General features: G+C 56.3%; 2 protein-coding genes across 2 annotated transcripts; both read right to left on the bottom strand.

Moving 5' to 3' along the window:
• Nucleotides 1-5607: 5607 nt before the first annotated feature.
• Nucleotides 5608-8659, bottom strand: KCNE3 (potassium voltage-gated channel subfamily E regulatory subunit 3). The gene is made up of 2 exons (XM_065658630.1): nucleotides 8579-8659; nucleotides 5608-7408 (listed from the first exon to the last, which is right to left on the bottom strand). The coding sequence occupies exon 2, from the start codon at nucleotides 7393-7395 to the stop codon at nucleotides 7078-7080; it is 318 nt and encodes a 105-aa protein (XP_065514702.1). The 5' UTR covers nucleotides 7396-7408; nucleotides 8579-8659; the 3' UTR covers nucleotides 5608-7077.
• Nucleotides 8660-9174: 515 nt separating this feature from the next.
• On the bottom strand, nucleotides 9175-12041 carry LIPT2 (lipoyl(octanoyl) transferase 2). Its single transcript, XM_065658629.1, has 2 exons — nucleotides 11502-12041; nucleotides 9175-10315 (listed from the first exon to the last, which is right to left on the bottom strand). The coding sequence occupies exons 1-2, from the start codon at nucleotides 11965-11967 to the stop codon at nucleotides 10020-10022; spliced, it is 762 nt and encodes a 253-aa protein (XP_065514701.1). The 5' UTR covers nucleotides 11968-12041; the 3' UTR covers nucleotides 9175-10019.
• Nucleotides 12042-18852: the final 6811 nt, after the last annotated feature.

Genomic DNA, 18852 nt, shown 5'->3' with positions numbered 1-18852 from the left:
CTCAGCAGGCACTGTGCACGTCCTCGCGCCGCGGACCATCTATTGTTTTATTATTTATGTATCCTGAACCCCTTGTTCTCCTCTGCTTCTCGGGTTACCTGCTAATACCACAGCAACTCCCATCCTTTCATGTCTCTCAGTATCAACAGAAAGGCAGCGCAGCTCTAAATGCGGGCAGTAATGACATCCCCGCGTGCTGCACCAGGAGGGGTGGGTGTTTTTTTGGGCCTGAATGCCATTTTTAATCCCATCTGAGCCAAAGCAGCCAAAGCGCTTTGTCCTGAGGAAGCGCAGGCGCTCTGCAAGCAGAACACAAAGAAAGGGAGCAAACGGGCAGGTGAGAAGCATGAAACGGGGACCACTGAGATTAAGAAATGGCTTTTAAATTCTGCAGCTGCCCCTCGTGCTTCACATTGCCAGCCCTGGGAAGGTCTGATCCTGCACCCTCTGGCGCTGGCGACACACTCCTTGGCTTCTTCAGGAGCATAACACCCTAAATACCCATGCTTTAAATGAAATATTGAATGTGCAGCTGGAAAATCCTCTGCTCTCAGCCCTAAGAGAGGGCATGGAGCTGCTCTCCTCGCCGTTGTTGCAGTATCAGCTCCCCGCTTCACAGATTCCTTTCAGGGTTGTTATTTTGGGGGAAAATTTCAGTGCCTCCCACTCACTTGGGCTTCAGCACCCCGGCAAAGCCGCTTTGATCACCAGTCCCCTCGTATATCAATGCGTGTCCTTTCCAAACCAGCAACCGAACACAGACCTGGTTATTTTTAATCCTCCCCCCTAGGTATTAATATCCCCAGCGCATGCTCTGCTGAGCAGTTGTCCACCAGCCGCATCCACGTGGAGGAAGGAGATGGAATGGGCCCGTTTGAGAGAACAAGAAAGGAGTATGGATCAGGCTTTTTATCCTCTCGGTCCCAAAGCACAGGGTAAGTTGTGTAGAAATGTGAAAATTTGCACCAAAAACATTCTGCAGGGGGAGCAGATGAGATCCTGGATATCTGGGATTTCCTGATAGTCAGTAAAAATAAATGATGCCTTGATTTTTATTAAGAAATTCTGCTTTTTCTTACCATGTGGTGCAGGTTTTATAGGTACCCATAGGGCAGCCAAGCTGAACTGAACTGCCCCGTGATTGCACAATCCCAGCAGTTAGTTTTATGACCAGACTTTTGATAACACTGCTATATATCATCCTTCAGCTGGTCTGACCCCAGGTCTCCCTTTCCCCTCACCTGGATGAGAACAGAGGAGGAAAAGGGGAAAAAAAAAAGCAGAAAAAGGGGAGAGAGACAGACCTGCGCTGTTGGAACAGCCGCAGTGCAAAGGGGGCCAGGATCTGTGCTTGCAAGATGTCATGTAGAGAGAGTCCGATATAGGCTGCAAAGTCTGGCTCTGCCTGCTGAGGGCTCCTCCACTAATTAATTTGGCACCTCTCAGAGCCAATTTGGGAGCGCACACAGGCAGCTGTGCCACCACAGAACCAGACACTGGGGAAGGGAGTTGGTGCCCAGAGGTTCAGAAAGCCAAAGTCTCCTGAATGCTGCATTTTTCCATTATGTGCTTTTTTAAAAAAAAAAAAAGTTTGTAAAATGACTTATCTGGCTTAGGCAAGAGAGGACGCTGCACCCAGCGCCGCTCGGTGAAAGGCTGTGAGTGAAAAACGCTGCATGAGCAAACATCAGAGCTGCTTTAGGGACATGTCAGAGACCTGGACAGGCTCCAGTATAAGTTGGAGAATGACCTGTTGGAGAGCAGTGTAGGGGAAAGGGACCTGGGGGTCCTGGGGACAGCAGGGTGACCATGAGCCAGCACTGGGCCCTTGTGGCCAGGAAGGCAAATGGGACCTGGGGGGGATTAGAAGGGGGGTGGTCAGTAGGTCAGAGAGGTTCTCCTGCCCCTCTACTCTGCCCTGGTGAGACCTCATCTGGAATATTGTGTCCAGTTCTGGGCCACTCAGTTCCAGAAGGACAGGGAACTGCTGGAGAGAGTCCAGCGCAGAGCCACGAAGATGCTGAAGGGAGTGGAGCATCTCCCGTGTGAGGAAAGGCTGAGGAGCTGGGGCGCTGGAGCTGGAGAAGAGGAGACTGAGGGGTGACCTCATTCATGGTGATCAATATGGAAAGGGAGTGTCAGGAGGATGCAGTGACAACCAGTGATAGGACAAGGGGCAATGGGTTCAAACTGGAACACAGGAGGTTCCACTTAATTATGAGAAGAAACTTCTTCCCGGTGAGGGTGCCAGAGCCTGGCCCAGGCTGCCCAGGGAGGCTGTGGAGTCTCCTTCTCTGCAGACATTCCAACCCGCCTGGACACCTTCCTGTGTAACCTCATCTGGGTGTTCCTGCTCTGGCGGGGGGATTGGACTGGATGAGCTTTCGAGGTCCCTTCCAATCCCTGGCATTCTGTGATTCTGTGAACAAGGGTGTCACTCCAGCTGCGATGCTACAGGGCTATCAGCAAGGGACAGGCTGCGTCTTTGGTGAGAGGAGAAATGGATGTGTTTTCAGTACTGAGGGTTTCTGACATGAAGGAAGAGCTTGTGTGACTGGAAGCAGCCCCTTTCCCATAATAATGACCTTGTCACCTCCCAGAAAATCCTTTTCAGGCATCGCAGGCAATGGTCACCTTCATCTCGGAGCAGGGCTGGTGGAGTTACCTCACAGGAGGGCATCACCTCTGCTCTCCCTCCAGAGGAAGGTGGCAAATAATGAATGTCACTGCTTGAAACCGCTCGTATTTCCATAGGACGCCCGCAGCACTGAGCCCGATGTCATTGTACCTGTGCGGCTAGGACACCATTACAGCTTCATGTCCCATTTTGTGTGGGCAACGATTGCCACTGATGTATGAACTGCCCTTAGTCCCCTCCCCAGCTTTTCCACCCCTACTTCCTAGCATTTAATTGTAGCCCTTTGCATGGGACAAACAGAGCTCGTTAGGACTCCTTAGTAGCTAACTGACTGAGTTAGCAGATAAACATCACCTTATTGCGGCCTTTCCATGCTTAAAGGGGCCAAGAAGAAAGATGGGGACAGACTTTTGAGCAGACTGTTGCGATAGGACAAGGGGTGATGGTTTGAAACTAAAGGAGGGAGATTCAGGCCAGACAGGAGAAAGAAATTGTTGGCCCTGAGGGTGGTGAGAGCCTGGCCCAGGTTGGCCAGAGAGGTGGTGGCTGAACCATCCCTGGAGACATCCCAGGCCAGGCTGGACGGGGCTCTGAGCAACCTGAGCTGGTGCAGATGTCCCTGCTCATGGCAGGGGGGGCACTGGGGGAGCTGGGAAGGTCCCTTCAACCCAAACTATTTTCCATGATTCTTAATTACCCCAGGAAAGTACAGAGGAACCTCCCGCTGCAGCGTGGAAGATGTTTGTCCGATGTCCATCTGCTGCAGTGCAGGGGATGCTCACTCAGAACTTCACTGCCCTGCCATGAACTGGAAGCACTTTTCCTTTCCCTCCCTTTATTTTCTTTAATGTTTCCCACACCTCAGTGCCACTGTGCCATGTATTCACCAGCCAAAACCAGTGTACCACAAACTGCTGGAGGCACCTCATGCTGTTAGCTAATCATTCACCGATACCCGCTGCCGCCGCTCGGCGATACCATCATTATCAGTCCCTGCACCGCTATCATTTCACTTTACACACTTCTTATCGAAATGCCCAGCATCAAAGCAGTCCCAGGAACAGGCCTCTGCAATTCCCGTCACTCCGACAATCCCACCGTCGCTTTGCTAATGCAAGGTCAGCCTCAATTTCCCATACACACAACGTTTCGATATCCTTTTCCAAGTACCAGGCAAACCGCTACAGACATTGTCTCATCCGTGATTCATTGCTGTGTGCTAAGGAAAAAAATCTTAAATAAATTGGCCTCCCGTAAGCCCTATTTTTTTTTCCTACCTGCATTGCTTAAAACCCGAATGTAGGCCACTAGAATTTGTATGGTTGGATTTAGTGATTCAGCCAAGGCCAGCGCTGCCCCAGCTCTCTCCTCTGTGCACCCGAGTGCGTCTCCATGCTGTTAAAACAAACTGCATGAGCGTTACCCAGAAATCTTCTGCTCCTGGGGCTGCAGCACAGGGAGTGAGGCCAGAGCCCAATTGGCTTTGACGAGGAATCTCTTGAGCTCTGGGATGAGCACTTACTTAGTCCTGAAATCCTTCCTCTGCCAGCTGAAGCAAACCCATTTCATGAGGCTCCCAAATCCATCCGCACCCCCTGTATCCCCATGTTTCCGTACCCCTCTGAGCATCCCAAGGGGACACCAGCCAGCCCAGAACTGTGGGTCTCATGGGGACACCAGCCAGTCTGGAGCTGTGGGTCCCATGGGAATACCAGCCAACCTGGAGCCATGGGTCTCAAGCAGACATCAGCCAGCCCAGAGCTGTGGGTCCCAAAGGGACACCACAGCTGTGGGTCCCAAGTGGACACCAGCCAACCCAGAGCCATGGGTTCCATGGGGACACCAGCCAGCCTGGAGCTGTGGGTCCCAAGGGGACACCAGCCAACCCAGAGCCGTGGGTCCCATGGGGACACCAGCCAGCCTGGTGGGTCCCAAGGGGACACCAGCCAGCCAGCCCAGAGCCGTGGGTCGCAAGGGGACACCAGAGCCATGGGTCCCATGGAGACACCAGCCAGCCTGGAGCTGTGGGTCCCAAGGGGACATCAGCCATCCTGGTGGGTCCCAAGGGGACACCAGCCAACCCAGAGCCATGGGTCCCAAGGGGACACCAGTCAGCCCAGAGCTGTGGACCCCATGGGGACACCAGCCAGCCCGGAGCTGTGGGTCCCAAGGGGACATCAGAGCCGTGCATCCCATGGGGACACCAGCCAGCCCGGAGCCATTGGTCCCAAGGGGACAAGGCCTGCTGCTCTGGCCCCATGGGGCCCCCAGGGTTCTCCAGGAAGGAGCAGGTGCCCGTGGCGCAGGGACCCTGAGGCAGCTGCCACAAGGTGGCACTGGCACCGTGTCACCCAGCCCGCTGGTGTCCAGCCCCAGGCCCCAGAGTGGGGACGCCCAGAGTGTCCCTCAGCCCTGCTGCAGGCTCTGGTCTAAATTTAATTGTGGGGACAGAAGGGAGGATCAGAAATCGGGTGAATAATGATCACTACATGAGCTCTCTTGCAGGAAGGCTTTTCCGCCTTAGGATCTTCTGGACAAGGGAAAAGCAGCATTTTTTAAAAAAACTTTTTATGACATGCTGCCCTGTAACAGGGTACATCAGGTACCCATCAGGTACAGCAGCAGAAGACACTCTGGCATCACCAGATCCATCCCAGCCACCCCCCTCTCCCAGGAGGGCCAGTGGCCACCAGGAGAGGCAAGAAGACCACATCTCTGGGGGTTTGGGGTTACCAAAATCACCATTTGTCACCTGTCCCAGCACAGGGACATCCATGGAGGTGGGGAAAACCCCCACGCAGTGTGTGTTGCACAAGCCAACCCAGCAGAGGGTTTGGTGTGTCGGCTGTCCCTGCCTGGCCCAATTCCCCTGATTTACTTGCAGATAAGGGGTTTATTTTCCTTTCCCAGCACTGCAACCGCAAGACAAACACAGCGAAGCCTCTTGAATTACTTCCCGCTTGGGCCAGGTGCTGGGGGACGTTGGTGGCATTTGTGCCAGCGTCCCTGGAAAGCCCGGTCGGCACCACAGACCCGGCTCAGAATTCACAGTGGGCTCAGCCCTGAAGCCAGCAGCGCCCCCAGGACTCCCCCAACCCCCCTGCCTTGGGTTTTGTGCACAAACCAAGGGGGTGGGAAATCAGGAATTGGTTGTGGAGTTGCTGCCATCCCAGTGCTGCCAGTGCCAAGATTTCCAGCTCTACCCCAAACTATTATCTTTGGGATTAGGGTTTGGCGTCACTGTTTGGGCTCAGGCATCGCAGCCGTGTTTAACCTCTGAATGCAGAAAGTCCCCTATGGGCCAGTTAATCTTGCTGCAATTAAAGACATTCATTATGCCATTATTAACAGGTTAAGACGTGCGAGAGACTGGGTCACCTGTGCTGCACCACAGCCTGTTTTGATGGATGAGGACATTTACTGTCCTGGCCACTGGCCACTCCACGGGCCAGTCCCAAAACTAGCCAGTTTAAAAAGCGGAGACAAAGCCAAGGAGCCCAGCAGGACCCGAGAACATCCCCTTCCCATCCACCGCTGCGCCCTCGCCCTGTGGAAAACACATTTGAGACCTGCGGTACAAAAGGCCAAAGCTACAGCCGACAGCAGGAAGGAAGCAGGAAAAACTTCGGCATCACCATCCGGAGCCCGGAGAGACTTTCGGGAACGTGTGAAGCCGGATGCCTCTGGACAGGCTCAGGCCACGGTCGCAGCGTGTGCCCGCAGTTCAAGCGATGCTCCGCGGCGGGGAGGAACCATCTCGTGTCCTGGGGCTGCGATGTCACCAAGAGTTTGACCTTGGTGTCCCCTCAGCAGCACAAAGGGCGCAGGTTTAGCCCGTACAGCACCCCCTGGGCAGCCAGGGCAACGCACCAGCATGGAGAGGTGTCCCACGGATCCCCCTGACACCGTCTTCGCTCAGAGAAGCGAACGCAACCGCGCTGGAAACCGCCACCTCCTTTAATTCCCCGCCAGAAAAGCGGCACCCAGCCCGACTCAAAAATTACAGGGTTTTAGCACCAGAAAAACCCACTAGCCCATGTCATGAAGCTGCTGGCTGCCCACGGAGGTCAACGCTGGCCAATCCGAGGGGGGAAATGGTGAAATTTTCTCTTTGAAGACCCTGCCAGCCTCAGCAGGCCATGGTGGGGAAGGAGCTGCTTCTGCCATCCCCGTCCCCACGGGGCTCAGCCGAGGTGGGTCTGCGGGACCGGGACCTGCCCATGGGTCATACCCTGTCACCTCCTGCCAGACGGGAGCCGTAGCCTGGCCAGGATGTCCCCACACTGCTCACACCAGGGCTCAGCAACTCCATGGGGACACGGGGGTGGGGTTTTCCCAGCAGCTCTGGGGCCGGGCTGGTCAGCAGCGCTGCCCCGTCGCAGCAGCGACGTGGCCCTCAAAGCCACCAGCTCGCAGGGGACAAGGCGTCAGGGCCGGGCTCAGATCATGGAGACCCTGTTCTTGATGTAGACGTGGTATGGGTCACTGCGCTTGTCCACTTTGCGAGAGCGGGTGTAGCCCAGGATGAGACTCCCCACCGTGGCGGCGAAGAGCGTCATGACGAAGAGGATGTACATGTAGGCGTTGTCGTTGCGGCCGGGGCGGGCGGCGCGGGTGCTGGCATTGCGTGCGGCAGCGGCGGTGGTGGCCGGGCGGTCGGTGGGACAGAGGACAACCCCTTGCAGCGTCTGGTTCAAGGCATTAAGCACCACCTGGAGGCTTTGGTGCCAGGTCTCCGTCTGGTTGGCCTCCTCCATGTCCTCCTCCAGGCTGCAGGGAAGGACAAGGAGGCTCAGCCAGGGCTGTCCCTGTGGTGTCAGTGACCCCAGGACAATACCGGGGGTGTCCTGCTGGACCCAACAATGACCCCAAAATGGTCCTTGAAGCACCTTCTCTGCCACACAGCAAGGGTAGGACTGGGGGCTTTGTATTTGCGGCAGTTCTCTCCTCAAATTTCACTCCTTCCACCAAGAGCTTTGGGGTGCTTGCCTGTCCCACTCTCCTCCCCAGGGCTGGGGACAGTCAGGGGACACAGCTGTCCTAGGGGCTGGTTGAGTTCAAAGCCTGTGTCCCCCAGGGAAGTGAGGGGACAGTGGGCTTGCAGGGTGCAGAGCTGGCACCCAAGTGACCCCAGTGGGGGCTGTCTGGAGTCCCCAATCCTAAATAACAGCTCTGGCACTGATCCTGCCATGCATTGACCCCACTTGCCCCAGACCAGGTCCCCCGGGGTGAGCAGAGACCCCCATTTTTTCCCCGTTTGTCCCCACCCGGGGCCAGGAGCCACGACTGCCCTGGCAGGGGGACACAGCTCCCCACGTGTCCCAGTGGACCCATCCCAAGGGGTCGCTGCCCTAAACCCCCCCAGGGACTTCCTGTAGGTCCCAGACCCTCTTTGACCCCACCAGGGTCCCCACTGCCAGCCCACCCTGGAGCCCCACGTGCCCTCTGCGTCCTCATGCACCTTCGCACCTCTCTGGAGCCTCTTAAGTTGGGGCGCACAGGAAGGGACATGGGGACACAGGCTCTTTCTCCCACATGTGCCATCCTTTGGGACCCGCCAGCCCCACAAACTGCCATTGTCCCCTGGGGCACAACACCCCCGGAGCCGTCCCCCCAAACTCCCGAGCACCCCGTGCCTGCGGCACCAGCAGCTCTGCCCCATGCACAGGCAGCTGAACCTCCCCCCAAAAAAAGGGTCACCCCAAAACTCAGGGTGCAGCTCGCAGGCAGTGAGGAGGAGGAAGGGGCTGAGCAGCCACGAGCCCACAGGGATAGCTCAGACCCAAGTGTCTTGGAGGCTGAATTTGGGAGATTAGGGCAATATTGGGGTTTATCCCAGGAGGGGAGGTGCGGCATGGGGGGACCCCACATTAGGGAAGGGTGTAGGGGCTGGGGGGACAAAGGGGGGACCGGAGGGGTCGGAAGGGGGTTCGCACTCACCTGGGGTGCCCTCGCTGCTGCCAGGCTGAGCCGGGACTGGAGCATCGCGGTGCGGTGGGGAGGGATGCCGGCCAGGCTGGGAGTGCCGCGCAGCCTCCTCCCCTTCCCGGGGCAGAGCCACCTGCCAAAGCCACCCAGCCCCGGCACGGGCCACCAGCCTGTCCCCAACCCACAGGTCTCACCACGGTCCTCTCGCCCCAGCCGGATACCGGAGGCTTTTATAGGGCTGGGAGAGCCAGACCCTGCGTTTCCCTCCCGGCACACGCTGCCGGTCATGCTTTCCTGTCCCTCCTCCGCGTGTCCCTGCTGTCCCCAAGCCCTCGCACTGCGCACCCAGCCTGCCCGGGGCACGTTGGTCCCCGCTCACCATCCCCTGCCTCCATAAAATGGGGTTTTCCTCCCCCTTGCGCCTCCCAGCCCCATTGGTCCCTTTAGCCCACCCAAAATCCCGGGGGGCTGCGAGGTGGGGGCCCACGGGGAGGTACCCACAGGTGGCTCAAGGGCAGCGGCAGAGAAACCCCAAAGCTCATGGGGCAGAACAAAGGCCTGGAGCAGCAGCGAGGGGCCGCAGGGTGGGCTCAGCTCCCACTTGGAGCAGTGTGCGGGAACTTTATTTGCCGTTTTCCATTTCTCCTGAATGAAAAGTTATTAAAATCAGTTTTATCTGTGTCTACCTATAGGTTTGCATCGATAGGCAGGACCTCAGGGTGGCTGCACCGCTTCACCCGGGACGGCTCCTGTGAGCCCACGCGGATCTTGCAGCCCGGGTGACAACTTCGGAGGAGCCGACACCGCCTGCACAGACCACAGTGACATCTCCAGCACTCGATCCCACACTGTGTGGTTCCACACGATCTGGAAGGGCCACAGATCCTCTCCTCCTAGATCCCCTCCTCCTCCCGCTTTCCCACCACATCAGCATCACTCCATAATTAACCATTTACAGCCTCTTATCAGTGATTTTTCCGCCCGCCCCAACACCACGGCGAGGCTTTTTGCCTCGTGAGGATTTCTCTGGGCACAGGGCAAGAAAAAGGTCGTTATTCATAAAGTCTTGGGATAAATAAACAAACTACCAGCAGCCAAAGTTCCCAGCAAGTTTTTTCACAGAAAATCTCCCTCATTTTATGCAGCAGCGAGGGAAAAATGCTCAGTCAACCAGTCCCTCCTCCTCTTGTCCAAAGGGCTCATGAGCGTTCACCCAAATTTTGGAATTTTGTGGGGAGAGAGGCAGAAAAAACACACAAAAGTGCTTATTTGGGCATTTCCCCAGCAGGCGACAGGGATGTGATACCTTGGAGGTCTGAGTTGAGGGACAGAGACCCATGGAGCTGAGGAGAGCAGCTCTGATGGAGTTTTGGATGTTTAAGAGACAATCTCAACCTTTGTGCCACTGTTCACGCACTGTCTGTAGGCAAAGGCACAAGAACTTGTCTTGCAATTAAGCACCAGGCGGCTGCACCGAGGGTTTGCCGAAACACTCAGCCGAGGCGCCGCGGCTCTCCTGGTCCCCGGGAGCTTCTGAAAACACCAAGGTGCAGTCGAACACCTCCTGGAAGGAGTCAAGGAAAGGCTGGAGGACGTGGTCGACGGTGACGTGCCACCCCAGCTCGCGGCTCAGCGACGTGACGCCTTTTCCCTCCAGCCCGCAGGGGACGATGTGGTCAAACCAGGTGAGGTCGGTGCAGCAGTTCAGCGCCAGCCCGTGCGAGGTAATGTAGTTCCCGCAGTGCACCCCTGCGGGGGCCAAAGCACCCTCCCATCAGCACCCGTTTATTTCATTATTTTATTATATTCAGTGACGGCACTGCTCAGACCAGTGTTAACCCCGCCACATGCCGCACTCCCCACTTTTGCCAGGGAAAACCCCTTAAACCACCAGCCGACTCCCCAAATTTGGGGCAGATGGGGCGCAGCGTGTCTGGTTCACTCCACCCCATCCCCGCATCCCCCACTGTCGGGATTTTGGGTGGGCTCAGACAGGGAGCTGTGTTGAAAAGGGGAGTCTGGGCTGCAGGACCCCGAGATGAGGCTACAGAGCCCGACTGGGGGTGCTGCGATCCAGGATGGGGCGCAGGATGTGGGGCTGTGGTGCGGGGGAACAGCTCAGGGGCTGGGGACAAGGGGGCAGGGGAAGGGGACAAGACTGGGGACAAGGGGGCAGGGGACAATGCTGGGGACCAGGCTGCAAACATGGAGCTCTGGGTGCAAGGGCCAAGCTGCAGAAAGTGCAGTGCCCTGGTTTGGGGTGCAAGGGTCCAAAATTGCGCTGCCCCCCACACACTCGGTACATACTCCTCCCTGCACACCCTCCTCCCACCCGGTGCATTTTCTCCTGTGCATGCCCCCCCCACCCTGGTACCTGTCACCCCCTGGGTGCATGACCCCCAGTGCACACCCCTGGTGCCTGTCCCCCCTTTCCAGTGCATGTCCCTCCCCAGTGCATGTCCCTCCCCAGTGCACCCCTCCACCCAGTGCATGTCCCCCCACTGCATTCCTTCCCCAGTGCACGCCCCCCGCCCCCGATACATGTCACCTCCCCGGTGCATGACCCCTAGTGCACACCCCTGGTGCATGTTCCCCCCCCCGATACATGTCACCCCCTGGTGCATGCCCCTCCCCGTTCTGGTACATGTCACCTCCCCAGTACACCCCTGCCACCCGGTGCATGTCCCCCCCACCGTACTCCTCTCCCAGCGCATGACCCCCACCCCGTTCCGCTACATGGCACCCCCCGGTGCATGTCCCCCCCAATACACGTCACCCCCCGGTGCATGCCCCCCGGTGCATTCTCCCCTACGGTGCATGTTCCCCCAGTGCGCCCCTCCCACCCGGTGCATGTCCCCCTAGCCGGTGCATGTTCCCCCCGGTCCACGCCACCCACGCGGTGCACGCCCCGCCGCTGCGCCCCCGCCGCGCTCACCGATGGCGCACACTTTGCTGTCGCCCATCCAGACGCCGGTGAAGGGCGGCGGGAGGGCGCGGGCGGCGGCCAGGCCGAAGCGGCGGCACAGCCGCAGCACCAGCGCCTCCAGCGCCGCCACGTAAGCCCGCAACGGCAGGCGGCGGCGCCGCAGGTCGAGAACCGGGAAGGCGAGGAGCTGCCCGGGCCCGTGGAACGTGATGTGGCCGCCCCGCCGCGCCGCCACCAGCCCCGCGCCCCGCGCCCGCAGCCGCGCCGCCGCCTCCGCCTCCGGGGCGCCCCGCAGCCCCCACACGTACACGGGGTCCGCCGGTTCGCTCAGCACCACGCTCTCCCCGGGGCTGGAAGCGGGGACGGGACCGGGCCGCGCCGCCCGCGCCGCCGCCACGCAGCGCTCCTGCACCCGCAGCGCCTCGGTGTAGGGACACAGCCCCAGGCGCAGCACCCGCACCGCGCCCCGGGACATGGCGGCGGGGACCGGGGCGCCGGGGCCGGGACGACGGGGAAGGGAGCGGGTTAGGCCGCGGCCGCCGGGGCCGCCGGGAGGGAGCGGGCGGGGCGGAGATCGGCGCGGGGGGCGCGGCGGGGATGGGGGACAGGGACGGGGAGAGAGGATGGAGGAGAGGGGACAGAGATGGGGACAGGGGTGTGGAACGGGGACAGAGATGGGGGACAGGGGACAGAGATGGGGACAGGGATGGGGACAAGGATGTGGAACGGGGACAGAGATGGGGGACAGGGGACAGAGATGGGGACAGGGGTGTGGAACGGGGACAGAGATGGGGGACAGGGGACAGAGATGGGGACAGGGATGTGGAATGGAGACAGAGATGGGGAACAGGGGACAGAGATGGTGGACAGGGGACGGAGATGGGGACAGGGTTGTGGAATGGAGACAGGGGACAGAGATGGGGACAGGGATGTGGAATGGGGACAGAGATGGGGGACAGGGGTGGGGATAGAGAGGGGACAGGGATGGGGGGACAGAGGATCAGGAGAAGGGAATGGAGACAGAGATGGGGGACAGAGGGGGAACAGGGATGTGGAATGGGGACAGAGATGGGGGACGGGGATGTGGGATGGGGAAATAGATGGGGGACATGGGACAGGGATGGAGGGGCCAGAGCATGGGGAAAGGAGGATGGAGACAGAGATGGGGGACAGGCATGGGGAGAGAGATGGGGACAGGGATGTCGAATGGGGACAGGGATGGGGAGAGAGATGGGGACAGGGATGGGGGATGGGGACAGAGATGGGGGACAAGGGACAGGGATAGAGGGGACAGAGGATCGGGAGAGGGGGATGGAGATAGAGATGGAGGACAGGGGACAGGGATGTGGGGGATAAGGGATGGGGAGAGGATGACAGAGGATAGAGATGGAGGACAGGGGACAGGGTGGAGGGAACAGATGGGGGAGAGGGGACAGAGATGGAAGATAGGGGCATACACGGGGGATGGGGACAGAGATGGTGGACAAGGGACAGGGATGGGGGGACAGAAGATGGGGAGAAGGGGATGGAGACAGTTGGAGGACAGGGGACTGGGTAGAGAGGACATATGGAGAATAGGGGACATGGATTAGGGGATGGGGACAAGGGGATGGAGACAGGGATAGGGGCATAGCGGACAGGTGGATGTAGGACAGGGGACAGGGATGAGGGATGGGGAGAAAGGACAGAGATGGAGGACAGGGGACAGGGATGAAGGGATGGGGAGAAAGGACAGAGATGGAGGACAGGGATGAGGGGATGGGGACAGGGGACAAGGGACAGAGATGGAGGACGGGACAGACACGGGGATGGGGACAGAGCTGGGGGAGAGGGGACAGGGATGGAGGGGACAGAGATGGGGAGAGAGGACAGATGGAGGATAGGGGAGAGGGATGAGGGATAGGGACAGAGGGTGGGGGACAGGGATGGGAAACAGGGGACAGAGATGGAGGGCAGGGGACAAGCACAGGGCATGGGGACAGAGATGGAGGACAGGGGTACAGAGGATGGTTAGTTGTGGCTGGGGAATGGAGGACAGCGCCTGGGGACATGGGACGTGGCCTGAGACGGGGTACCGGGGATGGGGCCTGTGGTGCGGGATAGAAGACAGGGGACAGGAGGCTGGGGACAGGGGACGGGAGGTTGGGGACAGGGGATGGGAGATTGGGGACAGGGGTTAGAGATAAGGGACAGGGCCTGGAGAGGGCCATAAGGCACGGGGTGGCACCTCAAGGTCGTGGACTGTAAATAAAGTTATTGTACCGCTAATCTGCGCTGCAATTAGTCACCCTGCAGCTTTGAAAGCGATAAAACATTCCCACCTCAACATTTTATTACAAATGTCAAAAATACACCAGTCTAGTCGCACCGCTAATGAGTCAACCATTAAAACCGCAGCAAACCGTTCCCAACCCACAGTCCTTTTGACATATCGACCGGATTAAGCGTGTGAAAGAATGTTTTGATTTTACAGGGCAATCAACTCTGCTAATAAACTTGTTTTTATCAAAAATATGGCTCGCTGGTAATCTACCCTCAGTCGCCGCAGGTAATTGCGCTGTCCTTCAATGGCGTTGACTTCCGCGCAGGCATTTGCAAGGAGGGGAAAGTGCTTCCCTTCATTTACTCGTTTTCTTGATATACAAGAACAAGTGCTATGATGGTTTATAAAATTAATAACAACTTGGGGGAAAAAAATGGGGAAAAACCACCATAAACTTCACCGGGCCATGGCGTCAACTTGTATTTGGAGCAGGACCCATCTCACTTTGGGTGGAATCATCACCTCGACCACCCATTCCAGGCTGCTCTGGGTCTCTGCCCTTGGCAGGAGAGACTTATATTTTGCACCAACATTGTGTGTGTATATCAAGTTATTTCCTTTTTTTTTTTTTTTTATGATTAAACATCAACTTCTTGCTGGAGATCAAAGCCAAACGCTCTTCCTTTTTGGCTGGCGGCGGCACTGCCTGCGTAAGACGGGGAGACTTGTGTGTAATAGGCCTGGGATCCTCGTAAATAAGACAGCAGAGACGAGCACGGTTGCGTCGTCGGGGTATTTACTGTCGATATCCTGCTTTTGAAGCAGGGAGGAGATTTGTATGGACGGAAGCCACGGATGGCTCATGTTTTATCCTTCTATTGGGGTTTAAATATTTTTGTTGTTGTTTTTTTTCTTCGTGGTAGGATAATTTGCTGTTCCCTCATACCTTTTCCTTTCAGTACCTTGAACATTAGCTGAGTTTCTTGAATTCTCACGAATTCCTTGGATTGCAAACCTCATTTTTCTGGCACGAGAGGCTCCCTCGGGCAGCTTTAGAGCTGAAGCAAGTCAGGGCTTTAATAGCAGGAAGGGGAGGGGAGGACAAAGGTGGCGGCCGTGTAACAGGTGCCTGGCAAAAGGGACCGTCACAGCTCACAGAGAGCTACGAACGGATGCCAAGGGCAATATCTTGGCTGCGGGGAAGTCCGGGACAAAATTCCTGTTGGTTTTGGCAAGGCTGGGATGTCACAGAGAGGTGATGGCACTGTCCCGGTGTCACAGGAGCGGAGCGCTCAGCCTGGGCTGCCCCTTGCACTTCCAGCTACAGCAACAACCCTCTCCCATTTCAGTAAATTTTTTTTTTTTTTTTCCAAGCAAACTGTACTCTGGGTATCCTTGGGGGTGGTGCTGGGAAGCCTTAAATTATTGATTTATTTTTCCTTGACATCTTTTTCTGCAGGTTCCTATGCAATGCCTTGGAACGGTCAACCAACCTCCCCACACAAGACACCAGCATCGCGCAAGTCCGAGCACCGGCTGCCAGTCCTGCAGTTGTTCGGAAGGACAAACATCTCCATGACACCTTATTCCATAATCAACCTTTCCCTGAGGGCGCTGGGAGGGAATCAGTTGGGTTGAGATCGCCAGTTCATTCAGGCAGGATCTCGGTGGATACGACCCAGAGCCAGAACCGCTCCTGATTCTCATGATCTTTTCATCAACTCGAAGAAAAACCTTCCCAAGTCTGTGAAAAAGGTGAAGAAAAAACAAGGAAACGCACGTGTGAGGCCATGGGGTCAGAGCTGGTGTGAGTTTCTGTCTTGATTCTGTTTCTCTTCGTGGTGGTCGTCATCTTTTGACCCATCTCGGAGTTGACGTAGAGGGCAACTCCACTTCTCTGAGCTTCCTGTGATGCTGGGAGCTGGTGTTTCCACTCGCAAAGCTCAGGTGCATCGTTTGGCCTTCATCAGCCCTCTTGAAGATGCTCTTGTCTCTGTTTGTCCCCAGCTGCCGGCCAGTCACCCGGCCAGAGGTCACCTTGTCCTCTGGTCAACCAGCCCAACTTCACAGTCCTGCCAAAACCATCCTGGTTGGGTTAAACACTCATCTCAGCCTTGTTTTTAAGAAAGATCCTGGGGGTCCTCAGCACAGGACAGACATGGGCCTGTTGGAGGTGGGGCAGAGGAGCCCCAGAAATGACCCGAGGCTGGAACAGCTCTGCTGGGAGGACAGGCTGAGAAAGCTGGGGTGTTCAGCTGGAGAACAGAAGCTCCGGGGAGACCTTAGTGCGGCCTTTCCGGACTTAAAAGGGGCCGAGAAGATGGGGACAGACTTTTGAGCAGGGCCTGTTGTGATAGGATAAGGGGTGATGGTTTTAAACTATAGGAGGGAGATTCAGGCCAGACATGAGGAAGAAATTGTTGGCCCTGAGGGTGGTGAGAGCCTGGCCCAGGTTGGCCAGAGAGGTGGTGGCTGAACCATCCCTGGAGACATCCCAGGCCAGGCTGGACGGGGCTCTGAGCAACCTGAGCTGGTGCAGATGTCCCTGCTCATGGCAGGGGGGGCACTGGGGGAGCTGGGAAGGTCCCTTCAACACAAACTCTTCTGTGATTCTATGAAAATGAGCACAAACCAGGCAGGGGTGGATGTTATGAAAACAGAAGTGTGCTCGTGGTTCACCCAGCAGAGCTCGGTGCCGCCATCCTGGTGGGTGAAGTTCTTCCCACCCCAGTCCCAGCGTCTTCATTTTTATCTTTATCCAACATGAATTTCGAGGTGCCTTTGGTTTGATACTGTTCTCTTCGTGCTCTGTGCAAAGAAATGTGAAAAGTGACAGCTGGGATGGTGAAAATTGCTATTCCTTCTGTCTTCTCTTTCTGCTGCCAAAAACCTGCCAGTTCAGGATGTTTCTCAGGGATTAATCTCCAAAGAGAAGTTATTTCTGCTTTGAACCAGTCATGCCTTTTAAAAGGGCTTATTTCAGACACCAGAGTGGGGGGGGGAAAAAAAAAAAAAAAAAAAGGAAAATCTTTAATTCCAACTGTCAGGGCTGAGACCTGGTGCTTTTGCTTTCTGTGACAAGGAGATGAACCTGGTATGTGTCTGTCCAGGAGCTGCAGCCGCAATAAGGGAACCTGGTTTGAGATGACATCTCGGACACCCGCTCCTTTTTTAATGCCACACATCGATTTGCGGCAGTTGTAGCCAGGAGGGGTATGAGCTGTGGGAATCTGGGACCCAGACTAGGCGGGAGACTAGTTAGGAGTCCTTTTCTTAGTCCTACACATCGCTTGCTGCACAGATTTTGAGCATTAATTAAGCCTTGTGGGTCTCCTTTATTCATATGTGATGTGGGAACGGTTGTGCTTGCCTTTATTTGTTAAATGCTTTTAGACTCTGAACGGAAAGAACATTACATTTTTTAAAATGTTGTTTATCAGTGCTCGGCCTTTTTAAACTCAAAAGCATAACTTTCCAGGCATTGATGAGGGTCCTATCCTTTCTTCTCTTTTTTTCCATATCAGAGACCTGCTGCTTGTCTCATTTCCATGCTGCAAAGCGAGTACCACCGAGGTTCGTAGGGTCATAATTCAGGTTAGAAGGGACGTCGGGAGGCCTCGGGTCCAACCTCCTGCTCAAAGCAGCGGCAGCTCTGAGATCAGGCCGGGTTTCTGAGGTTTTTATCCAGCCAGGTCTTGAAAACCTCCGAGAACAGCGATGCTCAACCTCCCCGGGGTCCTGTCCCACTGCTTGACCATCCACATGGAGAAAAAGCTTCTCCTCATGTCCAGTCTAAACCTCTCTTGTTCTAATTTATGCCCATCTAGTTACCTCAGAATACAAAGCAGGTTTGAGTGAGATCAGAACCGGATCCCACGGCATTTTCATAAGCGGAAAATAAATACTCAGCTAAGAACTTCGATGATCTCATTTTTACCCTCAAGCCAATCTGTGATACCAAGACACACACTGTGCCCTGAAGGTGAAAAGTGTAATTTTACAGTTACCAGGCGTGTTAAGCCAGGTCAGGAAATCATTCAGAAAGCTCGAAGCAGGAAACGTGAAGGAGCAAGAAACAAGGATGAAAAGAGCCTTTAAAAATAATTCAAAATTACGAGTGATGGATTAAGACCTACACACTCCTTCCATAAAACAAACACAAATGTCAATCCGGGAGCAAAGAGTCACAGATTGAGAACAGCCACAGTGAAACAAAAAGAGAGAACAAGAGAGTGCATGGAACTGCAGGAGGAAGAGGATGTGTATGATTTTGTTACCAGCAAAACAAAGCCGATGCCAGCTGAGTAACGCAATTGTTGTGAGCGTGAGAGGAACACTCCGGCAGGCTGCGGGGCCATGTGCGTCACGTGCAGTTATTTTAACACTTATTATCAAACGTGCCCGATTTCCTTCCCCGACCTCTGCCAGGTAAAAAGCTGTTGCATTTAAGTGAGGATCTGTATCCTCCGGGAGTTCTCATGGAGCAAGTGATTTCGCCCAGAGGAAGGTGAACTCCTGGTAAATGTGGTTATTGTTGGGTGGCATCGCTGTGTGACCTCCCCAGCCTGCAGTTCTGCTTTGGGGCTTTACGCCTGTTGGAGCTGTGCAAGGGCACAATTGCTTCTGAGATCACACAGATCTGTCCACCCAAAACTCAGCGGTTTCTTCAAAATTGGTTATTTTTCAGCTTGCTCAGCTCAACTGTCAGAGGTTCAACGAAGCAAAGTGCCGGGTCCTGCACTGGGGTCACACCAACCCCAGGCAGCGCTCCAGGCTCGGGGAAGAGCGGCTGGAAAGTGCCCGGCGGAAAAGGAGCTGGGGGTGTTGGTGCCAGCGGCTGAACATGAGCCAGCGTGTGCCCAGGTGGCCAAGAGGCCACCAGCATCCTGGCTGGGACCAGCACTGGTGTGGCCAGCAGGCCCAGGGCAGTGACCGTCCTGTGCTGGGCACTGGGGAGGCCAAACCGCGAATCCTGGGGGCGGTTCTGGGCCCCTCAGCTCAGGGCTCAAAATGGCGGCTCCAGGGGCATCAGAATCACCTCAAACACAAAATGTCGGCCCCAGGGGCACCAAGATCACCTCACGGCTCTTAATGGCA

The sequence above is a fragment of the Caloenas nicobarica genome, chromosome 1 (genome assembly GCF_036013445.1).
Source record: "Caloenas nicobarica isolate bCalNic1 chromosome 1, bCalNic1.hap1, whole genome shotgun sequence".
In the NCBI taxonomy this organism is placed as follows: Eukaryota; Metazoa; Chordata; class Aves; order Columbiformes; family Columbidae; genus Caloenas; species Caloenas nicobarica.
Note: the sequence above shows the minus strand (reverse complement) of the source record. Positions and strands in the feature narration are given on the sequence as shown.

What these genes read in the sequence shown, in the direction of transcription:
- KCNE3 (XM_065658630.1), bottom strand. Translation starts at nt 7,395, where the DNA reads ATGGAGGAGGCCAACCAGACGGAGACCTGGCACCAAAGCCTCCAGGTG.
- LIPT2 (XM_065658629.1), bottom strand. Translation starts at nt 11,967, where the DNA reads ATGTCCCGGGGCGCGGTGCGGGTGCTGCGCCTGGGGCTGTGTCCCTAC. An exon ending in CAGCAAAGTGTGCGCCATCG is followed by an intron (nt 10,316 to 11,501) that starts GTGAGCGCGGCG and finishes TGGCCCCCGCAG; the next exon opens with GGGTGCACTGCGGGAACTAC.